At 48.1% G+C, this 16,512-nt stretch overlaps 1 protein-coding gene across 2 annotated transcripts in view; it reads left to right on the plus strand.

The window, feature by feature from the left end:
* The window catches only part of add2 (adducin 2), a 51,477-nt gene that overhangs the window by 29,357 nt on the left and 5,608 nt on the right, over positions 1–16,512 (plus strand). Inside the window, exons 6-14 of one of the 2 annotated variants that reach the window (XM_003228517.4) lie at positions 186–335; positions 2,588–2,731; positions 3,115–3,213; positions 3,917–4,093; positions 5,336–5,587; positions 7,472–7,591; positions 7,699–7,788; positions 8,878–9,034; positions 10,416–10,505. In XM_003228517.4, the coding sequence (XP_003228565.1) occupies positions 186–335; positions 2,588–2,731; positions 3,115–3,213; positions 3,917–4,093; positions 5,336–5,587; positions 7,472–7,591; positions 7,699–7,788; positions 8,878–9,034; positions 10,416–10,505 (1,279 nt within the window). The remainder of the gene's footprint in view (positions 1–185; positions 336–2,587; positions 2,732–3,114; positions 3,214–3,916; positions 4,094–5,335; positions 5,588–7,471; positions 7,592–7,698; positions 7,789–8,877; positions 9,035–10,415; positions 10,506–16,512) is intronic. The other variant, XM_008122228.3, reaches the window with a different exon arrangement.

Below are 16,512 nucleotides of genomic sequence, written 5' to 3' on the forward strand. Positions count from 1 at the left end.
TCTTCGGGGGCCTTGTCCCTCTTCCCTTCCTTCCGTGGACTCGTCAGTAGTTTTCTGAGTCTGCGTCCAAGGCTCCAAGGGAAGGGACTGGCCTGCGGACTCTGCCCAGGTCACCCTGTGACCTCGTCCCCCTCGTCCACCTGGGCTTCCTCGTGTCCAACGTCCACCTGCTTCTTGTCCTGCAGATCAAGGTGAACATCCTGGGGGAAGTGGTGGAGCAAGGCAGCACCAGCTTCCCGGTGGACACGCGCGGCTTCGGCCTCCATGCCGCCATCTACGCCGCCAGACCAGACGTCCGGTGCATCGTCCACCTCCACACTCCAGCCACCGCGGCAGTGAGTACGGCCGGGCGCCAGCAGAGCAAGAGCATCAGAGGGCCCAATGCATAGGATGGGAGGAGGAGGAGGAGGAGGAGGAGGAGGAGGAGGAGGAGTCCAAGCGGGAGGCGGAAGGGTTGAGGCCGGATGCTGAGATGTGAATGTTTCCATATTGAGAATCATGGGGTCATAGAGTTGGAAGGGACCCCAAGGGCCACCTAGTCCAAACCCATCCTTTCTGCAATGCAGGGAAAGCACTATCAAAGTACCCCCAACAGACGGCCAGCCTCTGCCTTATTATTATTATTATTATTATTATTATTATTATTATTATTATTATTGACACAACGACATTGTATGACACAGCAAACAAGAATTTCTGGGCTGTCTTCAAAGGCAGCCCCACGTAGAGAGCGTTGCAGTAATCCAGTCTGGATGTAACCATGGCGTGGACCACCGTGGCCAGGTCAGACTTCTTGAGGTATGGTCGCAGCTGGCGCACAAGCTTTAATTGCGCAAAGGCCTTCCCGGCCACCGCCGGCATCTGGGCTTCAAGTGTCAGCGTAGCGTCCCAGACTGCAATGGGCCTGTGCCCTCGGGCAGTGCGACCCCGTCGACCACCCTGATTGGTCCCACGACTGACCAGGAGGGCCTCTGTCTTCTCTGGATTAAGCTTCAACTTGTTAGCCCTCGTCCAGTTCGACACAGCTGCCAGGCACTGGTTCAGGGTCTGGGCGGCTTCCTTGGAGTTCGATGGAAAAGAGGAGTAGAGTTGGGCATCATCTGCGTAGAGATGGCACCAAACTCCAAAACCCCGGATGACCTCACCCAGCCGTTTCATGTAGATATTAAAAAGCATGGGGGCAGAATAGAACCTTGCGGGACCCCACAGGTCAAAGGCCAGGGGTCCGAGCAGCGTGTCTCCCCCAGCTTCACCATCCGGGTGCGATCCCTCAGGAAGGAGCGGAGCCACTGCTATTTATTTCTTTATTTCTTTATTTACAGTATTTCTATTCCGCCCTTCTTTCTCACCCCGAAGGGGACTCAGGGCGGATCACATTATATACATATAGGGCAAACATTCAATGCCCACATACACTTAGAACCGAGACAGAGAGACGCAGAGGCAATTTAACCTTCTCCTGAGGGGATGTTTGATTCTGGCCACAGGGGGGAGCAGCTGCTTCATAATACACTGTGACGGCACTTCCTCATTCCAACGTCGTAAATTAGTTAAATTTGCCTCCCCACTTTATAAGTGGTACCTTATTTCCTACTTGATAGATGCAACTATCTTTCGGGATGCTAGGTCAGCAACGAACAGGGGCTATTTTTTATTTTTAATTGACGGGTGATCACACTGCCACGGGCTGGCCTCGAACTCATGACCTCATGGTCAGAGTGATTTATTGCAGCAGGCTGCTCACCAGCCTGCACCACAGTCCGGCCCCCAATGCAATGCCCCCAAGACCCATTCCTGAGAGTTGCCCCAGAAGGAGACCATGGTCGATAGTATCGAGCGCCGCTGAGATGTCCAAGAGAACCAGTCGGCATGCACTCCCCTGTCCAGCTCTCTGCGGAGGTCATCCACCAAGGCGACCAAAGCCGTCACAGTCCCGTAACCAGGCCTGAAACCAGACTGCAGCCAATCTAGATAATCGGTCTCATCCAAGAATTCCTGGAGCTGGGAGGCAACCACCCTCTCCAGGATCTTGCCCAAAAATGGGAGGTTGGAGATTGGTCGATAGTTGTCCAATAATGAAGAATCCAATGTTGCCTTCTTCAATATAGGCCTAACAATTGCTTTTTTAAGGCAAGGTGGAATATGCCCTTGTTGAAGAGAGGCATCAATGACTCTCATAATCGAAGTTCAATAAGACAAGATGGGCAAGGATCTGGGGCACAGGTGGCCACCCCCACCGCTCCAAGAACCTTGTCAATGTCCTCAGGCTGGACAAGTCGAAACCAATCAACCCAGTAAACCCAAGGAGGCTTGACCTCCTTCAGCTGCCATGGCTCAATGCTGTGCAACACTGGGATCTGTAGTTTGGTGAGACGGCAGCGCTGTTGGGCAGAGAAGGCAAAAGAGCTTGCGAAATGGCAGCTCCCATTTCCCATCGCGTGGAGCCATGGCAGCCCAGGTGCAATACGCTCAAGGCGTAGACGCCGCCCTCGTCCACCACAGATTCCGGGCAGAGGGACGGGCCAAGGCGCTGACCGACCGACCGACCGACCGACCGACGGACCGACCTCTGCTGCTCCCTTTCCAGGTGTCGGCCATGAAGCAGGGCCTCCTGCTGATTTCCCACGATGCCCTGCTGGCCGGAGAGATGGTCTCCTTTGACTTCAACGGCGAGATGGAGGACGAAGCAGACCGCGTGGAGCTGCAGAAGTGCCTCGGACCCACCTGCAAGGTCAGCACGGGGTGCAGCTGCACAGAGTAGCCTTAGGTGCCATTGTGCTGTTGCGCAAGGAAATGGCATGCCTTCCCCAACACACGTCACAAAGCAACACAACCTTCACCTCCTTCATCTTGCCATTTTAAGGTTTCAATAGGATGGATTCTTCAGCCTTGCCAAGCCCCAAGAGGCCCTTGGCCAGGCCCCAGTTCCATTCAGTCCACTCATCACAAAACGGCATTGGCTCTGCCGGCTGCTCTTTGGGCACGGAGGCCGCTGAGGCTTCGCTCTCCACGCTGGGCGGGGGGGGGGGGGGGGGCAGAGTTTGGGGCAGCCAATGGCCAATGGGAGGCCAATGGGAGCATTTCCTTCTTCCGACGGCTGTTTCTCGCTGGCAGGTCCTAGTGCTGCGGAACCACGGCATCGTGGCCCTTGGAGACACGGTGGAGGAGGCCTTCTACAAGATCTTCCACCTGCAGGCTGCCTGCGAAGTCCAGGTGAGGCACCAGAGAAGGAGGGAGGGGAGGGGGAGGGGGAGGAGAGCAGCAAGCGGGTCTGTTTTGCACCCAGGAAACACATAATAGTGGCATAAATTATGGATTTATGGGTATGATATATATGGAGCAAGGAGCTCCGGTGGCAAAGTGTGTTAAAGCGCTGAGCTGCTGAACTTGCCGACCAAAAGATCCCAGGTTCAAATCCCGGGAGCGGAGTGAGCACCCGCTGTTAGCTCCAGCTTCTGCCAACCTAGCAGTTTGAAAACATGCCAATGTGAGTAGATCAATAGGTACCGCTCCAGCGGGAAGGTAACGGTGCTCCATGCAGTCATACCAGTGGCTACATGACCTTGGAGGTGTCTACGGACAACGCCGGTTCTTCGGCTTAGAAATGGAGGTGAGCACCAACCTCCAAAGTTGGTCACGACTGGACTTGACGTCAGGGGAAAACCTTTACCTATATACATAAATCCCACTCGCCTAGTTTCCAACAGACCTCACAACCTCTAAGGATGCCTGCCATAGATGTGGGTGAAACGTCAGGAGAGAATGCTTCTGGAACATGGCCATACAGGGTTTTGAACATTGAGGTGCATATTACATTAGATGGTGCGTCAGACTTGAGTCAATACATGCAATAATAATAAGTGCCGGAGGAGGGTGATGATGATGATGATGATGATCCCAGGCTCCCTCCCGCTAGATCTCGGCCTTGTCCAGCGCCAGCGGGGCGGAGAGCCTCATCGTCCTGGAGCGGGAGAAGCACCGTCCGCACGAGGCAGGCTCCGTCCAGTGGGCAGGAAGCACCTTCGGCCCCATGCGGAAGAGCCGCCTCGGGGAGCACGAGTTCGAGGCCCTGATGCGCATGCTGGACAACCTCGTAAGTGGCCCTTCTGCTGCAAAGGGCAGAACAGGGCGCCCGCCGGGACCCCAGTGCTTGCCAGCAGCTGTGCAGCTGAGAATCATAGCATCCCAGAGCTGGTGGGGACCCCGAGGGCCATCCAGCCCAGCCCCGCTCTTCCACGCAGGGAGATGCATCGGTGAATAATGTGTGCAGATCCGAGTAGAGGAGCCTTTTGCAGCTGACAGGTGGTCGTTTGGTCAGCGCCGCTTGTGTTTACGTGCAGGGCCAGGTCTTTAGACACTGCACCCAGTGTGCCCATCACCACTGGGACCCCCTTGACTGGCTTGACAGCTTGATCTTTAAATCCTCATATTATGTCAGCTTTTCCAGTTGCTTCTCGTCGATTCTGCTGTCACTTGGGATTGCAACACTTGGTATTATTATTATGATCATTGTGATATGGCAGTGAAAAAAGCCAACGGGATTCTGGCCTGCATCAATAGGGGAATAGCGTCTAGATCCAGGGAAGTCATGCTCCCCTCTATTCTATTCTGCCTTGGTCAGACCACACCTGGAATCACACTGCGTCCAATTTTGGGCACCGCAGTTGAAGGGAGATGTTGACAAGCTGGAAAGCGTCCAGAGGACGGCAACTAAAATGATCAAAGGTCTGGAGAACAAGCCCTATGAGGAGAGGCTTAAAGAACTGGGCATGTTTAGCCTGCAGAAGAGAAGGCTGAGAGGAGACATGATGAGGGCCATGTACAAATACGTGAAGGGAAGTCATAGGGAGGAGGGAGCAAGCCTGTTTTCTGCTGCCCTGCAGACTAGGACACAGAACAAGGGTTTCAAACTACAGGAAAGAAAGGAGATTCCAGCTGAACATCAGGAAGAACTTCCTCACTGTGAGAAGGGCTGTTCAGCAGTGGAACTCTCTGCCCCGGACTGTGGTGGAGGCTCCTTCTTTGGAGTCTTTTAAGCAGAGGCAGAATGGCCATCTGTTGGGGGTGCTTTGAATGAGATTTTCCTCCTTCTTGGCAGGGGGTTGGACTGGATTGGTCTCTTCCAACTCTACGATTCTATGATTATTGTTATTATTATTGAGGCTGCATGGCCATCTGTCGGGGTGCTTTGGTGGTGTTTTCCCTGCATGAAGGGAGAAGGGGTTGGACTAGATGGCCTTTGGGGTCCCTTCCGGCTCTGGGATCCTCAGGGGTGGTGGGGTGCGGGGGGGGGGGGGCTGTGGTGGCCCTGACCGCAGGCTCCGTGTCCCGCCAGGGCTTCCGGACGGGCTACGCCTACCGGCACCCGTTTGTCCAGGAGAAGGCCCGGCACCGGAGCGAGGTGGAGATCCCGGCCACGGTGACGGCCTTCCTCTTCGAGGAGGAGGAGGCGGCGGCGGCCCCGCTCTCGGCCCTGCGGCAACACGCCCAGAAGCAGCAGAAGGAGAAGACCCGCTGGCTCAACACCCCCAACACCTACCTGCGGGTCAACGTGGCCGAGGAGAGCAGCCAGCGCACCAAGACCACCGTGAGTGGGCCGCCCACTCTCCTTGCAGGCACTGCCAATCTCATGCTCACCCTTTTGGGGCCACATGGCCTCGTAAAGGTCAGGGCGAGCATGAGATCTGCATCGTGAGGTGGTCTCAGTGCTGAGCCAGAGCAAAGGCTCTTTGAGGGACCTCACCTCTCATTTTATTTATTTATTTATTTAGCTTATTTACTGTATATACATTTTATTTATTTATTTATTTAGCTTATTTACTGTATATACATTTTATTTATTTATTTATTTAGCTTATTTACTGTATATACATTTTATTTATTTATTATTTATTTAGCTTATTTACTGTATATACATTTCATTTATTTATTTAGCTTATTTACTGTATATACATTTCATTTATTTATTTAGCTTATTTCCTGTAACGCTCAGGGTGAGCATGAGATCTGCATCGTGCGGTGGTCTCAGTGGTGAGCCAGAGCAAAGGCGCTCCTCTTTGAGGGACCTCACCTCTCATTTTATTTATTTATTTATTTAGCTTATTTACTGTATATACATTTTATTTATTTATTTATTTAGCTTATTTACTGTATATACATTTTATTTATTTATTTATTTAGCTTATTTACTGTATATACATTTTATTTATTTATTTATTATTTATTTAGCTTATTTACTGTATATACATTTCATTTATTTATTTAGCTTATTTACTGTATATACATTTCATTTATTTATTTAGCTTATTTCCTGTAACGCTCAGGGTGAGCATGAGATCTGCATCGTGCGGTGGTCTCAGTGGTGAGCCAGAGCAAAGGCGCTCCTCTTTGAGGGACCTCACCTCTCATTTTATTTATTTATTTATTTAGCTTATTTACTGTATATACATTTTATTTATTTATTTAGCTTATTTCCTGTAACGCTCAGGGTGAGCATGAGATCTGCATCGTGCAGTGGTCTCAGTGCTGAGCCAGAGCAAAGGCGCTCCTCTTTGAGGGACCTCACCTCTCATTTTATTTATTTATTTATTTAGCTTATTTACTGTATATACATTTTATTTATTTATTTATTTAGCTTATTTCCTGTAAAGCTCAGGGTGAGCATGAGATCTGCATCGTGCGGTGGTCTCAGTGCTCAGCCAAAGCAAAGGCGCTCCTCTTTGAGGGGCCTCACCTCTCATTTATTTTATTTATTTACTTATTTATTTTATTTATATCCCGCCTCCATCTCCCCCAAAGGGGACTCGGGGCAGCTCACAGAAACATCAAATAAAAACAACAACAATATACAATACATCAATAACAAAAACATGTACCAATTATAAAATCTGAGCAGTAACATATGATATAAAAACACGCGTAATAAGACAGAGAATTAAAACCAGCGAGGTTGCAGTAATAGATAAGCTAAAGTGTGCATTATAAGTTGTACATTCAAGATGACAAATAAAGTGCAGTAAATTCATTTGGAGTCAGTTTGGGATGGGAGAAGCCCTGAGCCAGTGTCAAGTTGACCAGGAGAGGTGCGACCAGTGCAGAAAGGTCAAGGAACAAATTATTATGGGGATAAACAGTTTTTCATGGCTCAATGCAATGTCCTTTCCGTTGCTGGAAGCCTTGGTGTTGTGAAGAAGGCCTCCTAAGCAGGCCGCAAGTGTGATGCGCACCTTCTGGGGCCAAAGAGGCGCCTTGTGCTTCTGCGCATGATGCTCGCCAGCGAATACTTCCCAAATCAGGGCGCCATGCTTTCTCCTTTTCAGAACCTGGGCTTCCTCTTCCTCAAAAGGCACGTCTGCGCCCCAGGCTTGACATTTGCTTTATGTTGCAAGCCATTTCCAGGGCAAAGGTTTATGTGAAAAGGTGGAAGATAAGACAGGACGAGACTCGATAATAATCCGATGCTCTTTTCCAGTGGATGAAAGCGGACGAAGTGGAGAAGTCCAGCAGCGGGACGCCCATCCGGATTGAGAACCCAAACCAATTTGTGCCTCTCCACACGGACCCACAGGAAGTCCTGGAAATGAGGAACAAGGTGTGGCCTTGCCCCCTTGCCCCTCAGTGCGGCCGGGAAGGCTCTCGGGAGTGTTTGCGCTGGAATCCCGGCACTGAGGCTTCCCCTCCTTGGCTTTCGCTTTGCAGATCCGAGAGCAGAACCGGCAGGAGGTGAAGTCTGCCGGGCCCCAGTCCCAGCTGCTGGCCAGCGTCATTGCCGAGAAGAGCCGGAGCCCGGTACTTGCAGTCCCTCCCTCTTGTCCCTCCCTCCCTCCCTTCCTTCCTTCCCTTTCTAGCCCTCCCTCCCTCCCTCCCTTCTTCCCTTTCTAGCCCTCCCTCCCTCCCTCCCTTCTTCCCTTTCTAGCCCTCCCTCCCTCCCTCCCTTCTTCCCTTCCCTTCCCTTCCTGTCTTCACTTCCTTTGCTCTCTATGTCTTTCCCTCCCTCCCTTTCCTTTCCCTTTCTCTCCCTCCCTTCTTTCCTTCCCATTTCCTTCCCCTTCCCCTCCTTCTTTCCTTCCCATTTCCTTCCCCTTCCCCTCCTTCTTCCTTCCTTTCCTTTCCTGTCTGTTCTTTTTCTTCCTCCCATCCTTTATTCCCTCCCTTCCCTTTCTTTCCCTTTCCCTTTCTTTCCCTTTCCCTTCCTTTGCAAGCTTTCTATTCCTTTCCCTCCCTTTTTTCCTTCCTATTTCCTTCCCCTCCTTCTTCCCTTCCCTTTCCTTTCCTTTCTGTGCCTTTTCTTCATCCTTTATTCCCTTCCTTCCCTTTCTTTCCCTCCCTTTCTTCCATCCCATTTCCTTCCCCTCTTTCCCCTTCCCCTCCTTCTTCCCTTTCCTTCCCTTTCCTTCCCTTTCCTTTCCTTTCTGTGCCTTTTCTTCCTTCCATCCTTTATTCCCTTCCTTCCCTTTCTTTCCCTCCCTTTCTTCCATCCCATTTCCTTCCCCTCTTTCCCCTTCCCCTCCTTCTTCCCTTTCCTTCCCTTTCCTTCCCTTTCCTTTCCTTTCTGTGCCTTTTCTTCATCCTTTATTCCCTTCCTTCCCTTTCTTTCCCTCCCTTTCTTCCATCCCATTTCCTTCCCCTCTTTCCCCTTCCCCTCCTTCTTCCCTTTCCTTCCCTTTCCTTTCCTTTCTGTGCCTTTTCTTCCTTCCATCCTTTATTCCCTTCCTTCCCTTTCTTTCCCTCCCTTTCTTCCATCCCATTTCCTTCTCCTCTTTCCCCTCCTTCTCCTCCCTCCCTCCCTTCCTTCCTTCCTCCCTTCCTTCCTCCCTTCCTTCCTTCCTTCCTTCCTTCCCACGGCCACTCAATGCCTGCCCTGTTCTTCCGCTGCAGTCGATGGACGGCCTCTTGTCTGACGGGGAGGCGAGAGGCGAGTTGCAGGCGGAGGCGCCCCTCGAACCTGAGCCCCCGAACCCCTTCAGCCAGCTCACCGACCAGGAACTGGAGGAATACAAGAAGGAAGTGGAGAGGAAGAAGCTGGGCATCGACGGTAAGCAAGCATCCTTGCAGGCGGCCGGGTTAGAATCATGGAATCGTAGAGTTGGAAGAGACCTCATGGGCCATCCAGTCCAACCCCATTCTGCCAAGAAGCAGGAAATCTCATTCAAAGCACCCCCGACAGATGGCCATCCAGCCTCTGCTTCAAAGCCTCCAAAGAAGGAGCCTCCACCACAGTCCGGGGCAGAGAGTTCCACTGCCGAACAGCCCTTCTCACAGTGAGGAAGTTCTTCCTGATGTTCAGGTGGAATCTCCTTTCTTTCCTGTAGTTTCAAGCCATTGTTCTGTGTCCTTGCAGGGCAGCAGAAAACAATCCTGCTCCCTCCTCCCTGTGACTTCCCCTCACGTATTTGTACATGGCTATCATGTCTCCTCTCAGCCTTCTCTTCTGCAGGCTAAACATGCCCAGCTCTTTAAGCCGCTCCTCATAGGGCTTGTTCTCCAGACCCTTGATCATTTTAGTTGCCCTCCTTTGGACGTTTTTTGTGACTTTTGGCCAATCCTCTCTCTCACCCGTGGAGGTCCTTTTGCATCCTGACTCTTAGCTCTTCCTCCCAATTGGGTCCCATCTGCAAACCTGATCGGCATGCCCCCTAAACCTTCATCCAAGTAATTAATAGAGATGTTGAACAGAACTGAAAGCTCCTTCCTTGGAAACTTTCAAACCGAGTCTGGATGGTCACCTGTCAGGGGTGCTTTGATTTTATTTATTTATTTATTTATTTATTTATTTACAGTATTTATATTCCGCCCTTCTTTCTCACCCCGAAGGGGACTCAGGGCAGATTACAATGAACACATATATGACAAACATTCAATGCCAACAGACAAACAACATTCAGTTTTAGACAGACACAGAGGCATTTTTTAACATCTTTCCAGGTTCACGATTCCGGCCACAGGGGGAGCTGTTGCTTCACCGTCCATTGGTGGCTGTTCTTCCTCTTCTTTTCTTCGTGAGCAGTTTTATGGTGTTGTAGATTAGTTAAATTAGCCTCCCGCATAAAGCGTCCCTAAATTTTCCCTACTTGACAGATGCAACTGTCTTTCGGTCAACAGCAAGCCGGGGCTATTTTTTTTTAATGGTCGGAGGCTTAATCCAACCCAGGCTTCGAACTCATGACCTCTCGGTCAGTAGTGATTTATAGCAGCTGGTTACTAGCCAGCTGCGCCACAGCCCGGCCCCTTTGATGGTGCTTTTCCTGCGTGGCAGGGGGTTGGACTAGATGGCCCACTTAGTCCCGTCCAATTCTATGACTATGATTCCGTAAGCAGCAGCCCTAGAGATGTGTGCCTTCCGGGCTTTCTTCCCCCCCCCCCCCCCCGCCCCCCAGGCCTAATGTCCCCCCCCCCGCTTCCCTCCCTCCCTCCAGGCGAGAAGGACGCCGGCCTCAAGGAAGACCCCACGTCCAGCCCCTCCAAGGCCAGGGCCCCCCCCGCGCCCCCCTCCAAGCCTCCGGAAGGTAAGGCCCGGCCTCTGCGCAAAGCCTCCTGAAGTCACGCAAGAGAGGACACCTGCCACGCGAGGCTTCCTCAGGGCCGCCCACGGAACATGAATAGAGTGGGATCTGTGGGGGAAGGACCGAGTCGGGCCCAAGAGAGAGCAGGGTGAGGGTCTCACGGCCACAAGACTGCCGGGGGGACAATGCAGATGTGGCTTCAAAAGCAAAAAGATGGATCAGTCCGTGGATTCACGTCGCGAGAGAAGGAGGTCCCCGGTGCCTATCGGGAGAGAGGCAGACAGATAGAGTTTGCTGTGGTTGGAGCACCGGGTGACGTCTCTGGGGCCCTGGGTTCAAATCCCTCCTCGGCCACAGAGGGAAGCGCCAGGCGAGTCACACTGTCTCAGCCTGAGGCAAAGGCAAAACGCCAGATTCCTTCAGAGAAGGTTTGCCTTCGTAAGAAGCCGAGAGAGTGGCTAGACGGCATCTACGCTGCAGGATGAATGCAGTTTGACACCCCCGGAACTGGCCTGGCTCAATGCTGTGGAATCCTGGGAGCTGCCGTTTGCAGTCTTTAGCAGAGAAGGCAAAATACCTTGGAAAACTACAACTCCCACGATGGTATAGCAGTGAACCGTGGCAGTCCAAGTGGTGCCAAACTGCATTCGTTCTACCGTGTAGCTGCACATCCCTGTACGATGCTGAGGAATGCTAGGAGTTGGAGGTCTGGAGCCTTCTCTGCCCAAAGAACTGGTGCTTTACCCCACTTTATCTCTCCCAGAGGAGACTCAAAGCAACAATTTAAAATATATGATTATGATCATGATTATTATTATTATTATTGTTATTATTATTTATACCCCGCTTTATCTCTCCTAATGGAGACTCAAAGCAGCTATGTATCGATTATTATTATTATTATTGTTAGTAGTAGTAGTAGTATTACTGTATTATTATTATTATTATTTTATTGTATGACACAGTAAACAAGATAGACATGCTGGATTTCGTATCACAACATCACAAGTTGAACACTTCCCAAGTGTCTAGGACTGTGTGATTTATTATTATTATTATTATTATTATTATTATTATTATTATTATTATTATTATTATTATTATTATTAGAAACACAACAAGTTGAGTCCACAGCAGACACTCTTCTGGCTGTTGTACTGGATCACATGTCAGACCCTTCCCAAGTGTCTAGGGCTGTGTGATGTATTATTATTATTATTATTATTATTATTATTATTATTATTATTATTTTATTGTATGACACAGCAAACAAGATAGATATGCTGGAGTTCGTTTCACAAAACCACAAGTTGAACACTTCCCAAGTGTCTAGGACTGTGTGATGTATTTTCAGATGATGCATGCAGATCCCAGTCGGGTGGCCTTTTGCAGCTGACAGATCATGATTTTGTCAATGTTTATTGTTTCCAAATGCCGGCTGAGATCTTTTGGCGCGGCACCCAGTGTGCCGTTCACCACCGGGACCACCTGCACTGGTTTATGCCAGAGCCTATTATTATTATTATTATTATTATTATTATTATTATTATTATTATTATTATATTTATTCATACCCCGCTTTATCTCTCCCAGAGTAGACTCAAAGTGGCTTGACTTAAAAGCATGAGCATACGACTTAGAATATCCCAGAATCAGTTAAACTGCATTATCACCTAGTAGTCCTTGTCACAATTCAGAGACACTCATAGGAGAGGAGTGAAATCATCCCTATGCCATGCCCTGATTGATAAGAGAAGAGACTTCTGTTGCTCCCAGGCATGCGATGTCAGGATTGAGGGACGTTGATTATCTCTACGTACTTCATACAGTATAATAATAATATAATATAATAATAATAATAATAATAATAATTTTATTTTTATACCCCACCCCATCTCCCCGAGGGGACTCGGGGCGGCTTACATGGGGCCAGGGCCAGGCAACAAACAATATAAAACTCAACAATAAAACAATAAAATCACATAAACCAATAAAAAACAATATATACTTTGGTAAAATCCTGGGTTGGCTCCTAAAAGGGGAAGTGGGCCATAAAAGTGCGAATAGTGTCAGATGCAAGTTAGGAGAGAGTTAGATACCAGGGACTATTATCCCATTAAAGTGCTAGAGAAGGGGTTCACCTAGACCAGGGCTCCCCAAACTTTTAAAGCAGAGGGTCGGTCCACAATCCTTCAGACTGTTGAGGGGCCGAATTATCATTTGGGGGGAAAAAACCAAACAAATTCCTATGCACACTGCACATATCTTATTTGTAGTGCAAAACAACAACAACAACAATGAAAAAACAATACAATATTTAAAAATGAAAATAATTTTAGCCAACATAAACCTATCAGGATTTCAATAGGAAGTGTGGGCCTGCTTCTGGCCAATGAGATAGTCAGGTTAGTTAGGACTGTTGTTGTTGTTGTTGTTGTGTGTCTTCAAGTCATTTCAGACTTTGGGCGAACCTAAGTCCAAAATTATTTATTTAAGTCCAAAATCATTTACTACATTTATTTACTACATTTATATCCCACCCTTCTCACCCCGAAGGGAACTCAGAGCAGCTGTATGTACATACAATATATTATATTATTAGCATAGCACAATATTAGCATTATACTATATTGAACTATACCACTATACTGTAATATTATATGTAACTAGCTGTGCCCGGCCACGCGTTGCTGTGGCGAAGTATGGTGGTATGGGAAATAAAGTATTGAGGAACTGGTGGTAGTTAAGGCAAAGGGTCAAGGTTTTCCCCTGACCATTATAAATGGGTTATATAGCTGTGTGGAAGGGCCTTGAGTCTACACTTTCATATAATCCAGTTCAAATCTGATAATCTGTATTTTATAGGCAGTGTGGAAGAGGCCTAAGTGAGGCCTAACTCTCCTGTCCCCTGAGCTGAGTGGGTTGCTAGGAGACCAAGTGGGCCGAGCTTAGCCTTCTAACTGGCAGCAATTGGATAAAAACAATGATTCCTCTCCCTCTAATTAGGAAATTATTTTTCTTTTCTTTTGTATGAACATAGAGGCATGGATGAGGGGTTGTGCTGCCAAGTTTTGTGTTTCTGGGATGTGTAGTTTTGTTGTTTTGTCCTAGGCCGAAATTTTATTACCCTTTTATATATATAGATATATAACATAAAATTAATATTATTATATGATATTATTGTTAGTATTGTATTGTATAAAATGATAATATTATTATCAATATTATATGTATATACAATATATTATATTATTCAAACTGATATAAAAAATTATATTATAAATGAGGGCGGGGGCCAAGTAAATTACCTTGGAGGGCTCATCCGGCCCCCGGGCCTTAGTTTGGGGACCCCTGACTTAGAGACTATGTACGGCTAAGGAGTAAAAATACTATAAAAATAAAATATTCAACAAGGCGATCCCAAACTAAGGAAATTGGTCGCCAAAAGCCTGTTGGAAGAGCCAAGTCTTCAGTATTTATTCATGTATTTATTTATTCAGTATGTAGAGATTATAAATCAGATCAGTTAGTCATGGATTAGGAACCAACTCTATGATTCTATGAATATCCAGCACTAGTTTATGCAACTCCAGGGAGCCTCACCTGCCAGCCCTAGAAGCCAAGTCCTCGGGTCCAACCCCATTCTTCCTGAAAGGAAGACACAGCCCAAGCCCTCCTGGCAGATGACCACTTAGCCTTTGGTCTCCTTGGACTCCCCCCCCCCCCAAGTGATGCCCCCAAAGCAACTTCTACACACTTTGCATCAAGATGGGGAGCTTGGGGAAGTGGTTTTGTGGGAGATGGGATATGTAGTCCACCAAGTACGGACAGACGGATGCCCCTTTCTCTCTCTCTCTCTCTCTCTCTCTCTCATTGTGTGTGTTTGTGTTGTCGTCCATGCCTCCTCCTTCCCCGCGGCCTCCTTGTGCTCCATTGTGTTTGCCGTCTTTGTCTCCACAACGTCTCCCTTTCTCTTTCCATGTGTGGCTCTCATCCAAGGAGTTCCCCCTGATTCTGAATACTTGTCCATGTAGTAAGTATAAAGGGGCCTCAAACCCACAACGTGCCAATAGTAGAATTAAGCGTACGCTCCCATTGAAATGGCTCCAGACATGAAAATACTTAAATGCGGGATTGGGAATCGGCTGCCGGAGAGTCGTCGTGCTTGCGGCAGCCTCGGAGCTCACGAGAAAAGCCCTTAGTCAAACTACAAATCCCAGGATTCCGTAGGATGGGTTTCATTCCCATTTCATTTTGCCGCCATGGACCAATTCTGATTACCATGGTTCTTTTAAAATGAAGTCACAGAGTCTTTAAGCAACCAAGAGTTTTAGGTACTAGTTAATAACTGTTAGTTGGTATTTGATAGAGATTGCTGCAATGACTTTGATAAAGCACGCCAATATATCTTGATATGTTTTAATACTTGGCCTTTATCTGCAGTCCTTATATCATCTGCTGTTTTGTTCCCTTGCAGTTTGTACCTATTTAGCAGAGATTAGTGCTTTGAAAGAGCTCTGAAGTAAAAACAGCTCAAAGAGTGTTCCTTGAGTCAGCAGCCTTGAGTAGTAGAGGGCTCTCTGCTTCCTAGTATGTACTCCAGGGTAGCAGCCAGCAAACAAAAGGAGGCCAGATAAGAAAAAAAAGTAAAAAGTAAAAAAATTATAAAAAATCTTTGGAAACCTGGAGCACTGCAAGCCTTCCAGCCAGCCGGGAAGAAAGCAGTTTGAGGCAAGCAGAGATTCAGCAATGTGATCCTCTTCTTGCCTTCCCTCCTTCAAGGGAGGCTTAGGCTTAGGTGTTTTCCAAACAAACAGTTGCCAATAAAATCTTTAAAACTGCATTAGCTTCATATGAACAGTCTTTAGTAAAAGCAAGGAGTTCAAGGGCAACAGTCTTCAATTAAAATTGAGAATTTAAGATAATATAAAAGCAATAAGATAACAGCTTCAGAACTTGCCCTTGAGCTCGGCTGACGCTGCTCCTCCCGTTGCTCCACCGGAAGTCCCATGGAGTGAGTTTTCCGGGTTGTAGAAGATGGACCAATTCTGTGGATTTCTGGGCTGGTGGTGATGGTGCCGATCCCGCTTCTGTCTCTTGGTTGAGATGCAGTACGGCTCACACCAGTCCAAAACCCACAACATGCAAATATTAGAATCAGTACAATCCAATTAAAATGGCTCCAGACATTAAAATACTTTAAAACTACAGGGAGGGGATTTGTAGGTTGTTGAGGGGCTTGGGATTGGCTGCCGGAGAGTTCTCTTGCTTGTAGCAGCCAAAGAGCGCATGAGAGCAGCCCCTCGTCAAACTATAAATCCCAGGATTCTGTAGGGTGGGTTTCATACCTGTTTTCCCGCCATGGATTCCAATCCTGTGGAATTCTGGGATGTTGGTGGTGGTGGTGATCCCGCTTGGGATGCAACGCGGCTTGCAGCCATCTAAAACCTACAATGTGCAAGTATTAGAATTAAGCGTCAATACTTCAAAACTGCAGGGAGGGGATTTGTAGATTGCTGAAGGATTGGGGATCGGCTGCTGGAGTCGTCCTGCTTGCAGCAGCCTCAGGGCTCGCGAGAGAAGCCCTTCATCAAACTATAAAGCCAACCTGAGTCCCTTTGGGGAGATAGGGCAGAAAATAAATAAAGCTGTTGTTGTTGTTGTTGTTGTTGTTATTATTATTATTATTAATCAAACTATAAATCCCAGCAGGGAGGGGATTTGTAATTTGCTGAGGGACTGGGGACCAGCTTGCAGCAGCCCCAGAGCCCCCTCCTCAAACTACAGATCCCGAAGGAGAGACCTAGGCCCACAACGATGACGATGATGATGTACAGTAGAGTCTCACTTATCCAACATTCGCTTATCCAACGTTCTGGATTATCCAATGCATTTTTGTAGTCAATGTTTTCAATACATCGTGATATTTTGGTGCTAAATTCGTAAATACAGTAATTACTACGTAGCATTAATGTTTAATGAACTACTTTTTCTGTCAAATTTGTTGTAT

Source organism: Anolis carolinensis, unplaced genomic scaffold, assembly GCF_035594765.1.
Source record: "Anolis carolinensis isolate JA03-04 unplaced genomic scaffold, rAnoCar3.1.pri scaffold_8, whole genome shotgun sequence".
In the NCBI taxonomy this organism is placed as follows: Eukaryota; Metazoa; Chordata; class Lepidosauria; order Squamata; family Dactyloidae; genus Anolis; species Anolis carolinensis.